This window comes from Neopelma chrysocephalum, unplaced genomic scaffold (assembly GCF_003984885.1).
Source record: "Neopelma chrysocephalum unplaced genomic scaffold, ASM398488v2 Primary Assembly neopelma1_63, whole genome shotgun sequence".
Taxonomy (NCBI): domain Eukaryota; kingdom Metazoa; phylum Chordata; class Aves; order Passeriformes; family Pipridae; genus Neopelma; species Neopelma chrysocephalum.
This window is the reverse complement of record NW_020897720.1, coordinates 4,956,866-4,980,958: the sequence shown is the minus strand read 5'-3', so window position 1 is coordinate 4,980,958 and position 24,093 is coordinate 4,956,866. Positions and strand designations below refer to the sequence as shown.

The window sequence follows — 24,093 nt, the reverse complement described above, 5'->3', positions numbered from 1 at the left end:
TCTTGCATAGACACCATCTTCTCTTTGGGTGTGCCCACGAGATGCTCTGCTCCTGTTGCAGCCACTTGCAGCAGTACAAAGTAGCTGTAAAATCCTTCTTTGGTTCCACTCCATCTCTCAGATTTTTAGTCCTGAATTCTCTTTTTTGTTGGTGTTTTTAGCTCTGTTGGCAGCAGGATCCCTGCCTGTTCCCCGGCTTGGGGCTGCTCCGGCAGGGAGAGGTTATTGGTGCTGAAAGGGGCTGCTGAGACATGTCCTCTAGTTAGTGCAAACATAAAATTATAACACTTGCAGCTGACATTTCAGGGTTTTTAACTCCCTTGTTTCTTACAAAGTATGTAATTTTGGGGGTACCCTTTTTGTTGTGGCATAATCATTATTATAATAATTTTATTTCCAGTGCTTGTGGTGTGGAAACCAAGGAATCCAGAGGGAGCAGAAGTGTTTTCTGAGCTGACAGAAGGGATCATGTGCACTGATCAGTGCACATGTCAGTGGAGGTGTGTTGCTGAGCACTCCCAACACCTTTCACTAGACTGGGTTGCTCCAAGCTCCATCCAACCTGGCCTTGAACACTTCCAGGGAAGCATCCACAGCTTCTCTGGGCAACCTGTGCCAGTGTCTCACCACCCTCACAGGGAAGAATTTCTTCCTAATCTTACAATCCTGTTTTTATTTTTATATCTACACGTGAAGTTGGTACTGAGAGTCCCTAAATGTGCCCATGTGTTTAGCCAGTGTTCTACTTGCAGCTCAAATGAGCTGTTCGAGGCTGGCCCTGGTTTGAGTGAGCCTGGGTGGCTTCTCTTGAAGCTGTCTGAGATCCTGTTTTGTGAGGTTTTCACATAAAAATCCCCAAAAGCTAGCTGTTCCTGGTTCCAGTTTGTGCATTCCAGTTTTAGCCAGGAAGCACAGGCTGAGCATCCTTCCCTCAGGATGCAAAAATTGTTTGCACAGGCTCTGCCTGGCTGAGATGTGATGGTCTTTCCTTCCGGGAACACACGGTTGCTTGAGCACCTGCCCTGCACAAGGGTGGGAATGTTCCCTCTTGCAACCCCCCAGCAGGGAAATCTCAGCTCTGAAGTCAGAGCACAACTCAGGGTGATCAAAGTATCACAGAATAGTTTGGGTTAGAAGGGACCTTAAAAATCCTTCAGTTCCAACCCTCTGCCACAGACAGGGACACCTTCCACTACATGACGATGGTGGTCACGAAGGTGTGATGCAGTGGTTGGCATCCCAGCATCCCATCATGGTGGGCCAGCCTGGGTGGAGCAGAACAGACATTCTGGGAGAGGTTAAAAATGCTAAGATTAAAAAAAATAGACTTAAGAAAGAAAATCCTCATTTGCTGAAGGGAGAAAGGAAGAAGGATGGGGAGAAGCTGTTTGTTAATAATAAAGAATGAGCTTTTACAAAGACCTTGTGTCCAAAGCTCTTTAACTTTTCCTGGCATTTCCCATCCATTCCATTGTTAAGCCCTTTGCTGTCAGAAAACAGTGCCGGGCCAAGGCGCTCGATGATCTCATCGCCAAGGCTTCTGCAGTCGCCTCTGTTTACGCTCCTTGCAGCATTTGCTCCTCAGATTTGCTTTTCTACTTTGAAGAAAAAAATAAGAAGGCAAAAGAAAAAAAAAAAGAAAAAAATATCTTTCATTTGTGCAGCGGCTCCCCCTGCCCCCAGTGCTGGGCTGTGAGGAAAATAGCACCTCCGTGGTTTTCAAGGAGAGGATGGACCACAGCGGATTCCCACAATTTATAAGAGGAGACAGGAAGGCCTTAGTGACTCATAAACACTAACAGATTCTGTGTATGAGTTTCTCTTTGTTGTTTGTTATCCTTAATTTCATGGTTTTCCTTCTTTTGAGCATGTTTGTGTATTTTAGACGATGCCATCATTTTGTCAGGACACTTTGTGTGTGGTTCCCACACAGGAGCAGCGTTGTCTGCCTGACGGCTGGACTCAGAAAAATAAAAAAGCAGCCAGTGGAAAGCCTTGAGGGCTCCCTTTGGTGCCACATCCTGACATGTGGATCATGGGACAGCAAGGATGGGCACGAGGGATGTTTCCCTGGTGTGTGTCAGTTGTTGCTTTGCATGGAAGAAGGTCAGGACCTCATGAGTGGAAGCAGCTCCTAAGGTTGCACTCAAAGCTTCCCAGCTGAATGACCCTAAATCCATCACTTGTGGTCATCCATGTGGTGCTGGGAGGGTCAGGGCACTGTGGCCAATGTGACCTGGGCATTGAACTGCCCCTCCTAGGATGGCTGTGCCCCATCCTGGCTCCTGCTGCTGCCCTGTGGGCTCTTGACCCTGATTCTCTGAAAGTTGGGTGCATCTCCATGTGCTGGTTGTCCCAACAAAGGCAGGAAAGTCTCCTAATTTATTTAAAGGCAATTATTCATCAGAGAGATGAGTTTCTCTTGAGCAAGGAGGTCTTTAGTGCTTTGTATGGATCCTTGTGTCATGGGGTGCATCCTATTTACACAAAATGCCATTTCCCTTTTCCCCTTGACGTCCCACCAAAACCTCCCCCTCTTCTGCTATTGCACTGGGTATGAGTTGGTACCTGTTCTTTGCCTCAGAGGTAGAGGTGGTTTAATCCTGCTGGGAAGCCAACATCTTATTAGGCACACAGAAACTCCTTTTCAGACAAGGCATTTCATTCATGTAAGGTAATTCTGATTAGTCATAGAACCATAGAATGGTTTGGGTTGGAAGGGACCTTCAAGATCATCCATTTCCATACTCCCTGCTATGGGCAGGGACACCTTCCACTAGACCAGGTTGCTCCAAGTCCCGTCCAACCTGGACTTTTAAATTAATGAAGTGACGTAGCCATCAGCTGTTAGGATCTGAGTGGGAATGGTTGGATCCCTGTGTGCCAGGAGCAGTCCTTGGATGTTGGTGTGTCCCTGTGTATGCTGTGATCTCAAAGCCCTCTTCCTGCTCCCCTCTGGATTTGGGGACAATAACAATGCAGCTGTTTAAATATGCTTAAAAATTGAGAAACACACAAGTAAGCACTAAACTTTCCCAAGGTGGCTGAGTAATCTTGTTTGCTTTAGCATTTTAGTCCCCCAATTACCCAAGCGAAGGATATTGCCTCTCTAAACAGAGTTCAAAAAGCCCAAGAATTTTTTATAAATAGCTCACATCCTCTTGATAACAACCCGGCTGCTATTTATTGCCCACTTCCCCTCAGACAGACAGGTCGGGGGATTTAAAATCTCACTTCCCATGAAATACAGAGGAACTTGGTTTTTCAGGTTCCTACAATTGTTTGTCATTCTGGGTTTCCTTTGCAGTTTACAGTGTTCAGCCAGGTTCACCCTGAAAAGGAGCTGACCGAGGGATCATTAGGATATATTGTTGCCTCCCTGGAGTTCTAAACTACGTTTTGCACTCCCATCTTTGGGACCTGAAGGAAAGCCTGTTGCTTCCCAGCAGCACGGGGTCCTTCCAAGCAATTTTTTTTATCTCCACACCTCAGTGAGCACTCTCTGGCCTTATTTTACACCCCCACCTCCTATTTACTCTGATAATGTGCGACCAAATTCTCTCCTGCCTGAGAGCAGGTGAGTCCTGCTTCCCGATGCAACCTGGCTCTGTTGAGGAGAGGGTGATGTGGGCAGCAGGTGTCTTGCTGGGGGCACCCTGGTTCTTCCCTGGTAAACTGGAAATTTTCCTGTTCATAACTCGTTGTAACTCGGTCCCACTCAGCTAGGCATGAGCCTTCTGCTGTGCTTCAGTCACTCTGAAATGGTGGAATCGTAGAATGGTTTGGGTTGGGGGAGGCCTTAAAGACCATCTAGTTCCAGCCCCCAGTACGGTTGAAGGTTTCTTAGCAGTGGATATACAGACACCCATGTAAAGGAAGAAATAAATACAGTTGCATTCCCAGGGATGATTACAGGAATCAGGAGAGCTGGTTCGTGCCAGCCTTGAAGTTATTTGCGACAGAGCTGCAACATGATGAGGCTGCTGCTGAGGGAAGGGGCAGATGGGGAAAACAGAATCCTCATCCTCAAACACAAGAGATGATAAAAATTTGGCTTTGGTGGGGTCCCAGGCATGTTAGACCACAGAACCCTGTAGGGTTGAAAGTGGAGGTTCTGTGCTAATAGCTCACCCTCTCCGTGAAAAGCAGTTATGCAGCCTAAGAGTTGGACTTCATGATCCTTGTGTGTCCCTTCCAACTCAGCATATTCTGTGATAACCTGTATCAACAGGCATGGATTTTTTACTTATACATTCATGTTTCAGCATCTCTTTGGACAAAATGAATCCACTGAAGGGGCAACGTAAACCATTTCCTTCCCAGCTCAGAGCAGGATGTTTCTTGCTGGAGGATTTTGCTGCTCTGCACGTGTTTGGAGGCTCCAGTGCTGTAACAAGAGTGAAGGGATGTGGTGCAGAACGTCCCAGTTTTGTGCTCCGAGAATATTGTGTTTGTGATTAGGAAAACCCAGTTACATAATGGCATCCCATAATCACAAACATACCTGGCACCGAGCAGAATGGGGTTGTATGATTTATTCATAAGAGTTTCTTCGTGCATAAACTTCTATTTATTCCCCTGTTGTAAGGGGAGAGAAATGTCAATGGAAGCTGCAATGGTGTGACATAAATGGGGAGCACAGGGGTCAGCCTTCCCTCTATTCAGGGATCCTGGGAAGTAAATTTTTTTAGGCTTTTTATGGAGAAATTCATGGACCTTTGTGCTTGGGAGCACAAATCCTCCTTGGGTTTGCGGAGCCCAGCTGGACTGGGAAAGGAATAGGAGTCGCCAGGGAGATGCCTGCCCTGGCCAGTCTCTCACTGCTGGCAGAGGTTGGTGGGGCAAGGGTCTGTCAGAGTGAACCAAAACCTCAGAAATTTGAAATCCTGGTTGGTTCTTGGCTGTTTTGGGGGTTTAATAGGTAGGGGTGGGGTGCTGGGAGAGGTGAGCTCTGGGTCTGGAGCCCTCTTCCAGCTCAGTCTACTGCTGGGGGCTGCTGAGCCCATGTGGAAAAAATGCAGCTACTTGCACCAGGGAGACCCAAAGTTTGTAGTTTGTTTTCTATTTTTAACAACATCGTTTGAAGAATATCTCCTCCAGTCACACCTTTGCCTGCTGATTTTCTTACCTGCCACAACAACCCCTGAGCAGCAGCAGCAGCAGCAGCGGGGGTTGTGTCCAAGCTGGATGCCCAGGGCTATGATGGGCTCCAGTGGCCTGGGCAAGGTCAGAAACTTCTGTGAACCTCCTTCCCCCCCTCTTCTGTCTCAAAACCCGATGAACCTGGAGTCTGTTTAGGATGGCTCTGTCCTGAAGCCTGTTGAGGCTCAGCCTGGCACTAGTGTGAGGGTGCAAGAGGAGGGCTGAGATCTGCCTCTCCCAGCTGAAAGGCTTTGCCTTGACCTCTGTAGCCACCTCCTTTTTTCCCTGAAAAGGGAGCACTCGCTCAGTGTGGGAGCACAGGTGCTCTCTGAAGGGTCCTGGCTGTTCCCAGCTCTTTGAGGACACCCCTAAATTTTATGGTGCTTGCTGGGGGCCAGAGGGGCAGCCCAGTGATTCACTGCCTCAATGGGAGGTTGTTGTCAGTAGGAAGTAAAACGAAGTGCAAAGGCAATTTATCCTGGCCATTTGTCTCCTGTTCACAGGAGGCCAAAATTTATCCCTGGGTGACATGTGCTGGCCTGTGGGTCCCTGTGAGGAATCAGTTCTGCATCTGGCTGGGGCATGGGGCTTTCCCTCCTGTTTTAACCATCATCACCACACTCCGACGCCACTGTTGATTACTGGGAAAGGGTCTCTGTAAGTACCTGGGAGGTGGTACTTGTGTGGGAGCAGTGCAACCTTCCTGTGCCTCAGCAGCTACTTGTCACGCTCACCCCAGCATCACCCCTGGAAATTCAAGAAATGAAAGCCCCTGGATCAGCAGCATGATCATGGATACAGATCTGCTGAGTTTTAATAACCTTTTTTTTTGTTAAAGACAGACCAGACCTTGAATCCCTTACCTACTTTCCATGTAAACAGCAGAGGTGCTCGCTAAGGGGAACAGCACCAAATAATCCCACCCTGGCTCCGTTTGTGCACCTGTGCACATGGTGGGAAAGCATTTGTGTAATTGCAAAGAGTTAAAAAAAATCCCTTTACTGGAGCAGCTTGGGCAGGTTGGTGTTATGGGCTTTGATGAGCCGCGTGTGTGGGATGTGTTGTGCCTTGGTCCAGGGTTGAGAACCAGTGATGCCATGCACATGGCCTGGGGGGTCCCATCCTGCTGGGTCCCTCCTCAGGGTGCTGAGCTCACCCTGAGCTGCAAGTCCCAGCTTTTGAGTTGAGCATCTCTGCCTGCTGCTGTTACTGCTTTTCCCTGGCTCATGTCATGTCTATTGTTCCGCTTGCTCTTGCAGAGGCGTCTCACTAGGGAAGAATGTGTCCTGCTCTCCAGCCAAAACACCCACCTCAGAGCTGTCAGGGAAGGACAAATTAGGTTTTATTTCATTTTAATTGGTTTAAAATTTATTTTTCATGTGAAGCCATATTATCACAGTGTTTGCCTTTGAGGGTGGATGCAACTTCTGCCCAGTGTTGCTTGTTTGCTCTCCCCATATCCTCCTCCAGCTGCTGGCAGCACTGGCAAGTCTCACATCTCATCAAGGGTGTTTCTTAAACCCTTGGGAAAATCTCAACATGTTTATTAAGTACATATTTGAGCAAAATAATTTTAAAAGAAACTTCAGAATTAGGTTTTCATCTCATTTCATAGACTCACAGAGTGGTTTGAGTTGGAAGGGACTTTAAAGCTCATCTCGTTCCAACCCCCTGCCATGTGCGTGGATGCCACCCGCTAGATCAGGTCACTCATTTCTATAAGTTTCAGCCCATTATCTCAGAATTAACATGATGCTTAAAGGGTATTTTTGAGGCTTGGATTCCCTAGAAATTCCCTCTTAGGTCTGATATCCAAGAGCTGAGATTGCTTTGGAACTTGGGAAGTTTGTTGCACTCTTAGCATCTCTTTGGTATCCTATAACCTGTGCTTGTGATGTTAGAGTTGGTTTCCTTTGATGGTCAATTATTGAAAATGTTGTAAAAGAGGTTTAAAAAAAGGCTAATAATTCTGATTGATTGAAAAAATATTACTTTAACATCTACTAGGCAAATCAACCGGAGTGCTCTGGTTCACTTCCAGCAGAGACGTTGATATTTTTAAAGCTTTATGTGCAAGACATCACTTGGTGTTGCCAAACTCTGATTTAAATTTTTACATCCTGGCTCAGCTTGTTTCTTAAAAAAAAAAAAAAAATCACCACCAGCATAACAAATTCAGGATCTTTTCCTTATTGAAAATTTTTTGGCATCAGACGTCGTGATCTGCACAGTGCAGTTATTGTCTCTTTATCTGATCCAGTGACTAACTTGACATTATTGTTTCAATAATATTATTTTAGGCCAGGTAACATGCTCAGGTTACCTCTGTGATGACACAAAGTATGGCACTGCTTCCAGTGAGTCACAGCTCCACAGTGCGTGCAAATAAATAACAGGAATAGTGAAAAATAACCCGGATCCTTTATTTTTAGCAGTCTAATGTGATACTGGTGACACACGAGGCAGCAGATGAAGGCGGAGGGGAAGGAAGGGTGGTGGGTGCTGATGGGTGGGAGCCCCAGGATGTGGCTCAAGGGCTGGGCAGGGCGAACAGAAACCCAGAGAGTTGGACCTTGCCAGCTTCTTACCCTTTTCAAGGAGGTGAGAGAGTTCTGGCTGCTCCGGTGTGTCGGGTCTCAGAGCGACCTTGGGGTGAGCTGGCCAGGGTTGGAGGACACTCTGCATCCAGCCAGGGCCTTGGTGGTGCCTGTTCTGGTGTCAGCAGCACAGCCTCACCAGAGTAAATCGTGCTGTAGGAGCAGCTCCAACTTCTTATCTCTCAGATTAAGAAACAGCGGAGGAAACCATTCCCCACTCTTTGGTGAGGTGGCTGTGAGTGGCCATTCGTGTTCACAGTGTCCTTGGTGCACTGTGTGCTCAGTCTGGCTACTGTGTCCTGCTCTGTGCTGCTGGTAAACGGGGTTGGGGTTCACACCCTGCTGCCCCTTGCCCTCCCCCAGAGGAATTTGGATCTGCAGAGAGCCAACACTGGTGTCAGCACAGGGAGAGTTTCTGATGACTTGGGGAGCTGAGGAGGGGTTCAGTCCCCTCCTGCTCCCTGCGTGCAGGGACACCCCTCATCAGGGGTGGGATGTGGAGCCCTGTGCGGGGAGCCCAAATGTGTGTAAAGCCTGGAGCTCCCCTCGTGTCCTGGAGACTCATAAATGGTGGAAATTACACCTGTTGGAAACCACTATTTGTGTTAACACCTGTATGAGCACAGGAGAAGGCAGTGTGGGGGGGAGAGCTCTCCCAGCCTTCTCCTGACCTCCACCCTCATCCCGCTTGCTCACCCTGTGGGGGTGATGGTGGTGTTGGAGCAGAACCCATCACCAAACGCTCTGTGTACAAATAGCACAGGCTCTGTTCCTAGAAAGGAGAAGCAGGAGAGCAGGCAGTGGTCTGAAACGTTAAGGGAGGCTCTGTGGGATGGGGGTCGGCAAAATCCCTCTATGTGGTGGGGGCTGCTGACTTTGGGGTTGGTTTTCTTTAATGTCAGCCCAAATTTTCACACTGAGGGTTGAGCTTTAGCCCAGTGGAAGAAGCAGCCTGACTTCCAGGCATCTTTCTGACATATTTGAGAGGTGGAGGGAAGGAAGGAATTACTCCTACAACTGGACAAAGAAGGGTGTTTCCCCTCACTGAGGAGCTGGCTCTTCCCATTGCAGGTGATTTGTGGGATAATTGGATGATGAGCCCCTGATATGCCAGGTCATGGGGCAGGGCAATCCCAGCATCACCCCAGTTCCTTGGCAAGTCTGGAGAGCATCAAATAACCAATTCTGGTCTACTCTTAGTTTGTATTTTTAGAATAATTGCTATAAACATTCTTTGGGATTTTTTTTAAAGAACCACAACAGCCATTTATATATTTAACAATATATATTTATATATATATATAATTTCTAGATCAGTACATTCATCAGTACTTGTTTTTCTTCACAAACAGAAGAACTCTTACAATAGTAGACTTTCTAAAATAAATACTATTAAAATAGAGCTTCAAAATAAATATTCTATACAAAGAAAAACCTTCTGTGGTAACATTTCAGGGTGTACATGTGGTGGGGTGGTAAGAGGAGAAGGGGAAAACATTTCTCAGCGTGTCTGAGCGTGGGAGGGGAAGGGAATACCCAGTGCTGAGGAAGGGTGAGGGCTCATCTGGGTGGCAAAGCTGGTGCCTGGGGAGCATCAAATTTGGTAGGTGCTCCTTGTGCCCAGTGGGTGCAGTGAGGGTTTATTTGTCTGTTGAAACTGCTCTGCTGGTGCTGAGCTCAAGCTGGGGCCATGGTGTGGCATTGCCAGCACTGTCAGGTCACCCCTTCTTGCTTTCTGGGCTGTTGTGTGTGGGCAGAGGACAAACCCTGGCATGAACCTGCTGCAGCAATTAGCAGTGCTGCAGTAATTAGCAGTGCAGGAGCCCTGCCATTCCCCTCCTCCTCCAACACCGCGCTGCGGTGCCACGGCACCTGTCCGGGGAAAACCTGCCCTCACCTCCACTCTTGCCTTCATGGTCACCCCACCATGGTGACGTGGCTGGAGAGCCAACATCACTCCTGAGGTTTGTGCTGATTAGCAGCCGTCCCTCTGTTAGTGGGGGGACCCAGCCCGTGGGAGGGTGGCAGAGCTGCCACGCTGTGCTCGCACCGGGGTGAGGTGAAAGGGCACCGTGACCAAAGGACATCTCAGGGGTGGCAGGAGACCCAAGTACCTTCAAAGGGGATGAGGGAATGGAGGTGTTGGGGTGGGGAAAGAGAGGGGAATAAGGACATTATTGACAGGAGCCGTACCCTCCGTACCCTCCGCCAGTGCCGCCGGCAGAGCCCCAGTTGTGGCCGAACCTGCCCCTTTCCGAGTGCTCTGCACAGGGCTCAGCACCTTCTTGCCGTGCCTTGGGCTGGGGGCTGATGGAGCAGAGTCTGACGGCTGTGCCGGGGGCTGAGGAGAAGAGGGAGGGTCGCTCTGCTACATTGACCACTGCTCTAACACATCCACTAACGCTTTACAGCCTTCCAGCATGGGATCAGCTAACAGGGTTTATATATTAAAACAAACCAACAGAGAAATAGTTTACAGCTATGTACAATGAAAGGAAATCCGTCTGGGATTGCTGGGTGTATGTACATGAGTGTAGATTGGCACAGTGGCTACCACTCCAGCGTTGTCTTTGCTCACAAGGACCATGCAGCCAAGCCATGGGCTCTGCTAGTGCGGATTTTCAGCACAAATCCCCCAGGAACAGCCAGGGACAGAGGGTCACAAAAGCAAAACAACTTTGGGTGAAGGCCATTTGGACGTGTGGTCCCAACAGAGGAGGGCAGCAGGTAAATGCCTCTTCTGCTGTGTTTTCTAGTCTGTTTGCATCTTAGGAAAATGATTTCTCTTATTAACTACAATACCTTATACATTCAACCAATAGTTCAGCTAGTTTGGGGTTGGTTTTCCTGTTATCTTTTCCCCTCCAATTTGTGCAAGATAATAAACACAGCTCTGGATCCCCACCTGCTTCCTGGTGTCCCCATACAGTTAACATGAGGCTAAATTATAGGAACTGTTATCTAGGAACAGACATCATCTCCCTTTTTGTATGATTTATCATGTACAAGCTAACAAATGTTATAAATATAGAAAGTTTGTTGTTTTTTTTTTTAATCTCCCCTTCAATAAATATCTACAATTAAACTTAACTAAACCCCAAGTCATCCAGGTGAGCTGAAAACCAAAGACACCAGAGTCCCATTAGTGCACTCCTGCCAACCCCTCACAGTGGCCGTATCACAACCAAGCCAACGGGATTCCTGGAAATGCTACATGAGCTCTGCCTATTGCTTATCTAATTAGAGATGACATTTCACTGTCACTGCTGTGCATTTACTGAGGAAATCTCCTCTAATTAAGAACGCAAAAAGATACTAGATCAGTTTTCTGCATGCAACAAGTACCTACCTACTCATTAGAGTGTTGCATGTTTGGACAAAGATTTTTGTTTAGCACCTTGTAGTTGTCAAGAGAGAGGGGTTATGGCATCCTTGGGGGGGGGGCTACTGCATCCTAAGGGAAGGTAGAACCAGCCCTAGGACATGGACACAGCCAATGATATTTGTATGCTGAAAACCATGGGCACATTTGTTAACTTTGCTCTCTTCCCTCCCCTGGCTTTCCCTAGAGTGTGTTAACACTAAAATAAACATTAAAAGCATTCTTTACATTTAAAAAGACACTTTTGTACAGAGGAGGCAAAAGTCCAACAGCAGCAATAGGGATGGGGGAATGGGCTGTACTTCAAGCAAATGCCATTCATCCCTAAGACAAAACCAAATAAAAATCTTAATATTTAATGAGCAAAGAAGAGCTTGTTCCAGGAGAGGAGGTACTGGATTGAGATCCCTAGAAAAATACACCTATGTGCACTGTACACTTAGGGTTTTGTGATTTCTTACCGGAGTTTAAGAGGTTTAGAGAAACAAACACTGACCATCTTTGCTCTGTGGTGTGAGTTAAGATTCCCTTTGCTCCGGCATCGGGGGAACGAGCGCACACCTCGGAGAAATGGGATTTGGCAAACATTCTCCTGGAGCGGGTCTGTACTGTTGATGGAAAATTCATATTCCATTGAGTGAAACCTGATGCTATAGATCAGCTTACAGGCAGGAGGACCTGGTGTTGATACAACTGCCTGAACACATCCTGCCGCTATTCCTCCCAGGAGGGAGCAGACCTGCTACCATCTTGCTTTAAAGAGAGGGTCCAAATCAGCGTGGCCAGGTGGGATATGCCTAAAGGGTAAAAGACCCTTCAACAAACAAAATGTATCTTCACTTCTGGTTCAAAAAATCTTTGAGGGACACAGAAACCTTTTGAGAAACACGTACTGTGTGTGCAACCAGCCCTTCCAGTGGTGTGCAGGAGGGGAAGGAAGGTGGAGGGAGTTACCCCATCACCTTCAACAGGCTGCTGGTAGCAAGTTGGAGTTTGGAAGGAAAGCGGAAACAAGAAGCCCGCCCTGAATATGAATCCAAAGCAGCTTTCTGCAGCTGGGAATGGGTATTGCTTGTGCGGCCGTGCCTGCCAAGCGAGCAGTTAATGGTTCCTGCGGTGCACAGGCACCGTGAGCAGCCGTCCGTCCAAACCGGGAGATTTTAAGCAGCTGTACTTCATGATGTACGTAGGTTTTCAGCCTTCACTCTGCATTATTAACATTCCTCCTTTGGCCCCATCTATTTAAATTGTGACCAGTTCCAGAAACCCTGAATAACCCAAAGTGCTTCAGTTCGTGGAAATAGTTGCTTCTGCTTTCTCCAAAGGCGAGAGGCTAACGTTCTCCTCAGAACACAGGTTATTAAAAAGAACCAACACCACCTTGCTCTGTGGAGCCTTCTCCCACTCCCCATCCTCCCAAACTATCAAAAGGGCTTTTCTGGCCCTTTGCTCTCTGGCAGTGCCTTGCAAATGACACTGTTTGTGTTTTTGCATCTGCATCCAGGCCGGCTCACTTGGTCGTAGCATCTCTGGGACAGCTTGACGCAGCCGGTGGCTGGCAGGTAGCAGAGCAAGCAGGGGAGCACCAGGGACAGGGCGCTCATGAAGGACCAGCGGGCACAGCAGTTTGAGTGGGAGCAGGAGCAGGGGTGGTCGGCGCAGGTGCCCTCGTCGTCCTCGTTGGTGCAGTGGTAGAAGATGCCCTTGACGAGACACATGCAGGTGGAGTAGTTGACCAGGTTCTGTGCTGAGCAGAGACACTCTTGGTTGCACACCCAGCACGACGGCAGAGTCCGGGGCAGCGCACATTCCTTGCACTTGCATTTCCCACAGGCTTCGCACAGCAGAAAGTGCTTGTCCAGTTCCTGAGACACAGGTGCCTTCAGGTCCAGGGGTTTGCAGTTAATCACCTTGGGCTGAATGCGAACTGCTCGGGGGGAGGACTGCTCTGCCACAGGCACTGGGGCCATGTGGTCCAGGAGCCTTTGGTCTGAGGATGTGCTGCTGCTGCTGCTGATGGAGCTGGGGCGCCCGCTGAACGAAATCCAGGGATGGGTGACATCCTGCTCACAGCGCTGCAGGTGCTGGTTGGTCAAGACCAGTTCCTGGGGGCCTCGAGGACGCTTTTGGGCTGCCAGGTGGGAGGCGGTGGGGTTGTCGGTGTAGTCGTTCTCGATGTGGGTTGTCTTCATCTGGTCGATGGGCAGGATGGTGAGCGGGTGCTGCAGCCGCCCATAGGGGATCCGACTGTCCAGCAGGGGCTGGACCATCACAGAGTTGGGGACGACGGTGATGTTGTGGGGGATCCGGGGCTCCATTGAGAAAGCAGTCTGGCTACTGGTGAAAAATCTGTGCTTAAGTATCCTGGGGGAAGGAAAGGAGAAAGAAAACGGGTGGGGAGAGAGAAGGAGCACATGGTTACTGAGGTATCCTGCAAGCCCAGCCCAACAGGGATCCTCACCGAGACTGGTTGTTATGTAGAAGGTCTTACAAGGTAAACTTGAGTCCAAGGGAGTCAGAACACTTGCCCAGGTATAAAATGCCTCCCTCTTCCTTTGCTACTGTGTTTCTCTCCCTAACCTTGGCTTCTGGTCCTGGGAGGGTTGCTGTCACAGCAGGCTCCTGAACTGCCCACTCAGGGGTTTTGCTGAGGCAAAGCACATCTCAGGGCTACTGGTGTATATACACATGTGGGTTTGCCAGCAAACTCCCTGAAATGACTTATCTAAGCTTTGGGGGTTTTTCCCAGTTGACCCTGATCTCTAAAAAACCTGATGCAAGATTGTGGCTTGCAAGAGCATTGGCGTGGTACAAAGGTGCTTCGGAGCGTGGGGCTGAACACCTGTCCTTGCTAACCCAGAATCTGCCTGTGGGAGGATGACTTGGTTTTGGTAAAGAAGTGTCCCATCTCCACTGGAAGCTGCTGATTCCAAAGGCTGCTTCATCTCTCCCGCGGGAGGTGGAAGCGCTTGCTCAGCATCTTGTCCGGTGGCAAACCACGGTGGGAGCCAATGGTGCAGCACCCAGAAGAGCACCCACATGGGTCTGGCTTGATCCATCACCTCACACAGGTAATGAGACACTTCTTCAGCCCACTAAGTGCACTAATATTTAGCTCAAGTGCTGTTTACCAGCCGTTCTGGCTGAGCCGTCTATTGCCGCAGTTTCTAATTTCATTGAAAGAGTGCAATTTATCCTGGAGTCAATCCAAAGATTCAGCAGCGGCGTAGGACAAGAAACCACAGGAAGTAACTAAACTTAAATCAAAGAACGGAAACGACTCGGTTCAAATTTAGAAAGTGCACATTGTTTTCTAGTAGATGTGCCATTTCCTCACGGGGTGACCTTTATTCATAAATAATATAATGCTGGAGATCAGTTGAAAGAAGGGGTGAGTAAAGCTTCAGAGCAAGTCACAGGAGGGGAAAAGCTGCTGGTATCAAGAAAAAGGGAGTAGTGAACATTGCCAGTTGTTTGTATTCAACAAATTAACCTTCTCCAACAGCGTGAAAGATTTGGACTTGGCAGTGCTGGGTTAACAGCTGGACCTAATGATCCTAAGGTCTTTTCCAACTGAAATGATTCTATGATTTTAATATCACAGCAATCTGAAAAAATATCAGGAAAAAATTGCATCCATCTACAACAAGTTATATACGAGAAGTGTGTGTGTGAGTAAACGTGTGCACTTCTGCAAGAGGACATCCCCCCTAAAATTAACACAACACTTCAAAAATTGGAGTGTGAACTAATTAAGCATTTTTGGAAGGAGAAAGGGAAGCGCTTTTTTTTACCCACTGAAAAATGCTACGAGGGTCCGCGGTTATATTTGCAAATCCTTGCTTTGATGGATCACTTGGCATTTGGGGTTGAAAATGTGCTGCTTCTCCCGGGATCAATAGGAGGGAGGGAGGGCTGACGCCGGATGGGCCGGAGCGTGGGCAGGACGGCACATGCCGCCTGGGGATGCCGGCACCGCGTCCGGCCTGCCGCGCTCCTTTTGTCCGCTGCACAAGACCAGCAGGAAGAAGTGCTTTATCGAGCAGTAACGATGATTATTGTCATGCAGCCCTTATGCTGTTTCTCTTCCCCCAGTTTAAATTCTCTGCTGGGTCTTAGCCATTCATTTGAAATTTTTTTTTTTTTATTTCATTATTCATAGCTCGTTGACATCCTGACTGGAGGAACAAGAGAGTTTTTAAAGCATCTATTCCTAGTTACTGTATGTAAAAAACAAAAGGAAGCAATGATTCTGACAACTATGGGACATGCAGGGGGAAAAGAATTTGATTTTCTTTTGTGCATCAAAATCCAGTGTCATGATCTGAAAAGTATTTGCTGCAAGTCAGAGTTTAGCAAAATCATCAGTTCTGTATCAGTTACATTTGCAGAGATATTTTGATTTCACAGGTTTTTTGGGGGTTGTTTTTTTTTAAGGAGAAAGATGCAGCTGTTTTTGCTGCCAAGAGTAAGTGCAACAGAGCTGATCTTAGATGGAAGGTAGCTGGAGGAAATGGTGGCTCACTGCACAGTGTTACCAGCCTGTCTGATCCTTCACGTCCCTGCCAGCACTGCCTTCGTGGCCTCTCCAGAATTTTTAAATCACCTCTAGCATAGGGCTCTGTGCTCACTTCCACTTGTTACCAACTCTCTGGAATCTGCTCCACTCACCAGGTTTCAACTGTATCCATGGAGCATCATTTATTTTAAGGTGCCCTGTGTGACAGCACATGTGTGGAAAAGAGCTGCTCTGCCCAGTCAGTGACCTGGTTGTGCCCAGGACAGCACCTCTGTCCCAGGGTGGCACATTAAGGGTGTTCTGCATGGCTGTGGGGAGTCCCTCTCCCTGGCATTGGAGAGCAACACTCTTGGAGTTGGAATTTAGATTTAGGCTTTAGATTAACTCTGTAGTCACTTCGATGGTCCAGAGCCAGCAATGCCATCACATGGAAGTCATGTCACCACATTAATTTGGTGAGGGATTATAGCCACAGGCTCTCTTAAAACACCCAACCCCCAGCACACAGACATGGCCATATGCAGGCAGACCTTAAAGATGGCTTATCTGAGATAATGCTAATCAAGATTTCAGAGTTAATTACCACAGAAAGGAGAGGGACCCTGCACTAAACAGCACACTTTAGGATAGTTAATCTTAGAAGTGATTAATCAACTTTTTTCATTATAAACCAGTTTCAAATTGTCTTTTTACCAGGCAAACTATTTCTGAAGGGCAAGGGAAGCCTGACATTGTGAACTCAAAGACCCTGCAGGTGTCTGGGCACAGGGTTGACTTGGATAAAAACCTCTGGCGTGAAGACAGACAAATAAGATCCAGATCTCTCAATTCCCAGAGCCCTGCTCTGGACACAGTGTCTCTCTGGCTGAAGATTGCCTTGAAACACCACAGATAGGCACCAGTTTTTGGTGCTTGGACACATGGTCCTTCAACTTCTGCCCTGCCCTCTTGTTCCTGTGTGGAGGGTTTCCACAGTTAAATGCTCTCCCCTTTCAAGCTACTCTTAACAGACAAATATTTCTGATATTTATGGAATTTTCTAAAGACCATGACTACATTGCTGCTGCTGGTCTTGTCACCAGAAATTCCAGCAGTGCAGTGAGATCACTGGTGACAGATCCAGATCAAACACCTCAAGTGCTGAACTCGAGAGTGAGCTGGGTGGTGTTCATCCTGCAAAGAGGCTCTTCTCCCCTGGGATCTGCCCAGATGACAACAATGGCAATATTTTATGGTGTGGTTGCTTCAATTTTTTGTCTGTGTATGTCCACTGGCACGTGCCATGAGCACACCTTTCCATCAGCTGTTTGTGCTTTAAGCCCTATATCTGCATCCCACGAAAGGAAAGATTTCAGCAAAGGGCACTGGGCACACAGGGCTCCATCTCTCATGGCAAAGGAGGAATCTAGTCAGGTTAAGGATTTGTGCTGGAGCAGAAGGAAATCAAGAAGCCAGATAATTCCTGTGGAGTCTCACATGCTGCGATGTGCCTGCCTGGATACCTGCATGGACCCTGGTGACTTCTGTGGACTATCCTCCAAGACTTGACCTTTTCTGGTTGTTGTACCTCCAGAAGCAAGACACCACTCCCCTCACCTCCCCACCAGGAACCACTGTGCACGTGGGGTGTTTGTCAGCAAGGACAAGGTTGCCTCAAGCAGCAACACTGGTAATGTTTGGGGTGACCTGGCAGAACTTTAGACCTTGAAAAAGGGCAAGAGCTGAAGGGATATAATTTTGAGGCTTCTTGCTCTGAAGGCAATTGAGCAAGGAGAGGGTTCAGAGTGGTCGGTGGTGTCTTGTAGTTGCTGGTGTTGTGTTGGACATTGGAGTGACCTAATTGAGCATCTGGCTGGAGCTGGACACTGTGTGTGGAGCATCCCCGGGTAGATGTGGTGACAAACACGAGCCACTTGGTTTGGGAGGGAAGAAAGAACAGGCTGGGCTGTCCATCTCCCTCTCTCTTCAACTAGAGTGCCTGAAGCTGCCTGTGGAGCCACCGTGGCTCATAAAGACAGGGACAGCTACTAGAGATGAACTGCCAATGTCAAACGCCCCAGGGAAGAACATTTCTGCTGGGGGGGCTCATTGGCTGTGCTAAGAAAGGACTGAAGGTCACGATGGCAAGGGCAGCTGTGTATTGTTTGCAGATATTGAATTCATTGCTCAGATTGAATAGATTTAATATAACAAGATGTGTCATCTACAGAGAATTGTAGATAAAGAGAAGGGATAGTAAAGTAGAATAGGGGATTTAAGATACTTAAGCACCATAACTTAGCAAAAGCTATGAAACTTTATGCAGTGCCTTTGTTGTCCACTGCACTAGTGTATTTCAATTGAGAAAAAAAGCTATACTGAATACAAAATTAATTAATTTTTCATCATTGGTAATTACAGATATAGCATTAACACAGGCATGAATTCACTGGTTGCAATTGTACAGGTAATGTTCTTAAAGTAGACAATAGGAAGAGAAATTCAAGAGTATGTTCTTACATTGGTAATTTTTCATTCTTTAGAGGTAAATGAAACAATGAACTTCTTTTCAAAGCAGACATGTCAACAAACTCCCATGCAGAGAAAAATTTCTCTTCCGCCATGCCATCCAGGGACTCACCACATACAATTTTCAAGTCAAAATATACTTCCTTCTAAGGGAGTAAAATTGGACTCAAAAGTCAAGTTCATACACGTGCTGCAGTGTTTGTTTCATCTCTTCATCAAGATATTGCCAATTTAAAATTACTGTTGTACTGGGTAATTACAAGTCCTAAAGTTGTAGGAAAGCAACTGTTATTGTAAAGTGTTTTGGTATTATTTTAGACTTGAAAGTTTTGTAAGATTCTTTAATCACATGAAATTAAAACAAAAGGCATCTTATGTTTTAATAGGTTTTTGGACTTGCCTACATAATTTTAGAGAAAGCTACATCCTTGTAGGCAATTCCATGAGAAGTCATATAAACCCCCGGGAAAGTTTGTTCTCATTAATGTCTTCAGAACAATTTTTGAAGCAATAAGGTTCTAACATCTTTATTTTCAAAGTAGAGTTGCACAACACATCTTCCAATTACTGAAAAACAAAATGGATCTTGACTTAAAAATCCAGTGAGTGCAGAAATGTGTAACGTTTATAATTGTCTCAGTTACCCATTAGTTAATTTTATTAAGTTCTTTCTCACATGTTTAACAACATTCCAGATGTTTGTGGTAATGAAAAAATCATGAGAATAAGGGACTCGAGTGCAGAGGTGGGTCCCATGTGGAAGCAATCCTGGACAACCTGGCTGCTGTGACTGATACTTCCTCAATGCCCGCAGTGAAGTCAACAGGAAAATGGGAAAACGTGCTTCCACAACCACCTCCTCTCCACCTAGCACCAGGGACAATGCACCACAGTTTTACCCAACCCATTTTTGTTAAAGATGTGGAGAATTTCAACGCGGGTTGTTGACACGCAAATGTCTAAAGTGAACCTTAAATGTCATAGAAAAAAAACCCCAAAAGCCCCAAATGTGCTGCTTGGTGTTTGTTTGCTGAGAGAGAGGCCACCAGTACAGTCAGGGAAGTGATGCAGCCACCAAAACCCCTTCTGTTCCTAGCAAGCTGTGAGCACCAGATCAGGGGCCACTTTATCTCTTTCTAATTAATTACACCTTAATTACACCTCGTAAGCAACCCATCCCTTCTGCTGTGTCTGAACAGCACCAGTGGCAGGGAAGAGGTGTTTGCCTCAGCAAACCAAGATTTCTCCTGGGGTTGCTGGTGCTGAATTGTCCTCTCCATGTTCTGTAACATCACTGCTGGCTCCTTTCTTGAGCCTGGACCTGTGCCCCGTAACATCAGGGAGCTGCTGAACCGGCTGGTGTGCCATGCTGCCTTTTGCCAGGGCAGTGGTGGCCAGTTTTGGGACCATTATATATATTATAAATCATAATGGTTATAATGGTGCTGGGGAGATGGAGAGTAGTGGTGTGCAACAAGCCACCTTAGGGTTGGAAAAGACCTTTAAGATCTTCAAGTCCAACATACCATAAGCAGAGTAAAGCAAAACTGAGTTTTCAATAAGAATTTTCAATTACAGGTTTCCAAGAATTTTCCAACTATTGAAGAATCACAAGCTTTTGTGAAGAAGGGACAGAAAAGTTATCATGGATTGATGAAAGGCTGAGCCCTGCCCGATGGGGCCCTGCACTGGGATGGTGGTAAGACATCAGCTGTTCCTTTGGGGATCTGCTGTGGGTCAGTGACGGTGGGTCAGACCACAGAGCTCTGAGTCTTGGTACCTAACAGCCAGATATCACACCTCCTCTTGGTTAGTATGATACTAGTCCTGTATTAGATTAGATATCAGGAAGAAATTCTTCCTTGTGAGGGGGCTGAGGCACAGGTTGCCCAGGGCAGCTGTAGCTGCCTTATCCCTGGAAATGTTCAAGGTCAGGTTGGACGGGGTTTGGAGCAACCTGGTCTAGTGGAAAGTGTCCCTGCCCAGGGCAGGGGGGTGGAACTTGATGAGCTTTAAGGCCGCTCTTAACACAAACCATTCTATGATTCTTTTATCAATGAAAAAGCTGAATTACAGTCTCTGGAAGAGGCATTACAGTCACCTCATTAACATACAGGCAGCAATAGCTGAGTAAATGAACTGCAGAAATCCGTCTATTTTCTCTGCTGTATGGGACACACAAATTTCTGAAACAATAGTGCCAGAGGAAGAAAACAAGAAAAGCAATAGAATATCTAGTCTTAAGAGAAGAAATTAGCATAATTGAAAACAATATACTTTGAAGAAGTATAATTCCAAGGGCAGGCATATATATTTCAAGGTCTGTGCAAGTCAAGACAGTTTAGAATTGATGGTAACCAGTGCAAAACCAGAATGATCCCAACTAGTCTCTCTCCTCCAGTGGTTTGGTTAAAAATCTTCTCTAGAACCTTGGTCATAGCTGCACCTGAGCTTTGGGAAGTGCACAAACCCCTTTGCTGGCTCTGCACAGTGCTTGGAGGCCAGGACCCATCAGCGGTCCACAGCTCCTCCCTACAGCTGTTTGGAAATGAGGGAATAGCCAGGATGGGCACTGGAAATGAAGCCAGGGTGTCTGGTATCAGGGCAATCCTTGCTGTCAAAAATTACCAGCAAGGGGAAGATCTACAGGGCTTTGGAGAGTGGATGCACCAAGTAGGGCAGCTGGGGCTGGGGCAGAGCGTGGACTGGGCAGGATGGTGAGGGACAGTGAGCTGAGGGACAGGGCTCGCTCCTACCCAAGTGATCAATAAAGGACTCGTTTCCTGAGGCCCAGCAGAGGAGGAGCTGGTGATAAGGGAGCAAATTCTGTGATTGCCTTTGTTTGGAATTAAGGACATCCTCTTGTGGCAAGGGACACGCTGCTCCTGATGCAAGTCAAAGGCTTCAATAAAAGCTTTTATTGAGGGAGACAACACTTGGAGTTAAAGGAGACCTTGCAGCAAGCACATGTTTTTAATGTGGGATTAAGAATAATTCATAAGGTTGGAGTTCATTAAGACTGAGTTAGGCTGTCTGGATTTTGAGTTGAACTGTAAAAGCTATAAAAAAATGAAAAAAACAGCTTTTTTTTCCTGTAAAGTGTGTATTAATATTAACAAAATATTGACACGCATTCTTTTTGTTCCCCTCCTTAGCAGCCTTATCTAGCTAAGGCCAGCTAGAATTTTCTCTACAAGTAATAAGGGGGAAAAAAATTAGAAAGCTTATTAGGGAAACCTGCCATTTTTAAAACGAGACACTAAATTCTTGCCAGAGCATGGAAATTCAGAAGCTGGGAAATGAGACCTGTAGACTTCCAAGAAGCTGTCTCTGTCCAGCTGAAATCTGTTCCTATGGTGCGAGTGAATAAAGCACATTTTGGCCCACTAACATTCAGATCTCTGGGCACTCAAGTTTCTTAGTCAAAGCTTTTTATTGGATAAGAACATTTCTTTTAAGGTCAGAAAATTAAGTTCAGATATGATGCATTAAGCTAATAGTACTAAATGATAACCATATTAGTTGGATTTTGTATTTCCTTAAGGAAATATGTTGTATTGCATTTAAAAGGGATAAACCCCAAACATTTGTGCAACTGTTTGCCTATAAAAAGGCAGTTTTTAGTACTGGGCTGAATTTGAAAAGTTGTATGGCAATATGATTAATGAGTTTTTTGTTTTTACAGTTAATTTTTTTTCCCTAAAACTGTAAGAACTGCAAATTAATTATTACTGTAGTGTTGCAAGGCTTGTGCATTTTATTTCACCAGAATTTTTTTTTTGGCCTGGGGGGGGATGGGAATTGCTCTTTGAGGTGTTGCATTTCCCAGTGTGATTTGGGAATTAGTCATGATTCCAGGAAAACAGCTTTTGTTTTGCTGTTTTGGGAGGAGAGCAAATAATTTCTCCCCTGCACCTACCTCATGGAGAATTTCAAAAGGACTGCAGTATTCAGAAATGGTCCTTTTAATTTTATAATCCCAATATAGAGTCCCTTCCAGCAACAGAAAACACAGTAGCCCATGGAAAACGGCACATTTATCAACGAGACATCCCCAGTGGGGTTCCAATAACTGAGAACAACCCCTCCTCCTGCTATCATTCATTTTTATATGGAGAAGGGGGAAGCCAGTCCTCAGGATCATTGTGATTCTGTGCACAAATTGTAGCTTTATTCTTTAACCCAAAATAAAGGGAGAGAGGGGAAGCTTTAATATTGGGAAAGCTGGGATTCTCTTTACCCAATTAAAGAGCAATTTCTGAGCTGATTCTAGCCATACTCTCCCCTTGGCAGGGTATGGAAGAAAGGCAGCAGCTGGAGAAGTTTTAAACAATCTAGAACATGCCTTTTCCACTCTGGATAATGCAGGGATGCTTTTCCTTTTCTCTTCCTTTCTCTCCTTCACCCTTTAAGGAAAAACTTTGGGCTATAAAAGATTTAAATCATGAAATCAGAACCTTGGTCACTCGAAGAAAAAGGGTGAAACCTTTCTCCCCATGATTAACACTGATATTCATTTGCACTTCCATTTCCAAGGTCTGCATTCCCAGTCCCGCTTTCCTCTAAGACCTTTGTGCCTTTTATATGCCCCTTTCTGTTTTTTCCATTCCCCTCCTGATAATGAATTTTCAGAACATGTCGTCTCTAGGCTTGTCTTTCTCCTGTGACGCCAGGACTGGTACCAGAAAATAAAATCCTGTCTTATCTTTGCTACGCAGTTGGTAGAGAAGAGCAGCCAGGGCAGGTTTTTCCTCCACATATAGTATGTTTCATATATTATATGAAATTATTCCAGGTACACATTTTTATTACTCACCTAGCCTCTAAAATACATCACCCATCCAGATTTTAAACAAGTGTACAGCAAGACAGGGAAGACAACAGTGATGGAATAAGGCACTGAGGCCAAAAAAAGGAAAAAAGACTTGTATGAAATAAAATGCTGAAGAGCAAAGGTCATGCAGGAAAGGTCTGACACACGAGTGGCTGATCTCTGAAGTGTCCTATTATGGAGACAGCTCAGAACTACTTGACACTAACAAGACAGGGCTTTGGAAAAGAGAGGAAATGCGTATAATCCATTTTCATATTCCATAGCAAGAAATATCCAATTCTGACCTGTCAGGCCAGGTGACCATGTATTTATGCTCCTTTTAGGGGAAGGAAGAAGGGATGAAGGACACCCCATCAGCAGAAAAAAGACCCTTATTCTGCTGTAAAACCCTGCAAACAAACCCGACACAAGTGTGGTGAAACCTGCCTGCCATATATGTACAGCAAATGCAGATGTTGATGGGAGAACGCAGAAAAGAGGTATAAATCAGAGACGCAGGGACACAAATGGAAATTCTGCAAGAAACAGGATATTTCTCCAGAATGCCAAGTCTCCTTTAGGTTGGGAAGCACCAGGCAGCTCTCCACTGTACATAATTATAGATAATCACTGTTAGAAAAGTCATAGCCAGAAACATGCTCATGATCAGTGATCTGTAAGGAGCAGCCAAACACATCTAGAACGAGCGCAGGATTTTCCCTCGGGGAGCCGGCTTGGCTTTTTCTACTTAAAACATTTTAACAATCGCTCGCAAGCGCCGATCTCGTACTTACTTTAAATAATTCAGCTAAGACCATCTCTCCATAGGCGAGTTAATCCCAAATGCGAGGCGGGCGAAGGGGGGCCGGACCCGGGAGAATCCTGGCAGGAGCGGCAGGGACCTGCGAGCGCGGCGCTGTCAGCGGCGGCCGCGGCGCTGCACCCGCCGCCTGCCTGGGAAAATGGCTAGTTTATGAATGGGAGGGCAGCGGCCGCTCCTGCGCACGCGCGGCCGCCCGACTCTATGAATGGGTGGGCACCGCGGCGGCACCGCGCATGCTCCGCTGCCTTTTATGAATGGGGGCTGGAGGGGAGCGCGGATGCGGCTCCCGAGGTTTTGTGGTTTTTTTTT

General features: G+C 46.6%; 1 protein-coding gene across 1 annotated transcript; it reads right to left on the bottom strand.

Moving 5' to 3' along the window:
- Window positions 1–9,029: 9,029 nt before the first annotated feature.
- SPRY4 (sprouty RTK signaling antagonist 4) lies at window positions 9,030–23,893 on the bottom strand. Its single transcript, XM_027682850.1, has 2 exons — window positions 23,756–23,893; window positions 9,030–13,485 (listed from the first exon to the last, which is right to left on the bottom strand). Exon 2 carries the CDS (start codon window positions 13,437–13,439, stop codon window positions 12,546–12,548), a length of 894 nt encoding a protein of 297 aa, XP_027538651.1. The 5' UTR covers window positions 13,440–13,485; window positions 23,756–23,893; the 3' UTR covers window positions 9,030–12,545.
- Between the last annotated feature and the right edge of the window lie 200 nt (window positions 23,894–24,093).

Excerpts from the sequence above, each read along its gene's own strand:
- SPRY4 (XM_027682850.1), bottom strand. The coding sequence starts at position 13,439 with ATGGAGCCCCGGATCCCCCACAACATCACCGTCGTCCCCAACTCTGTG.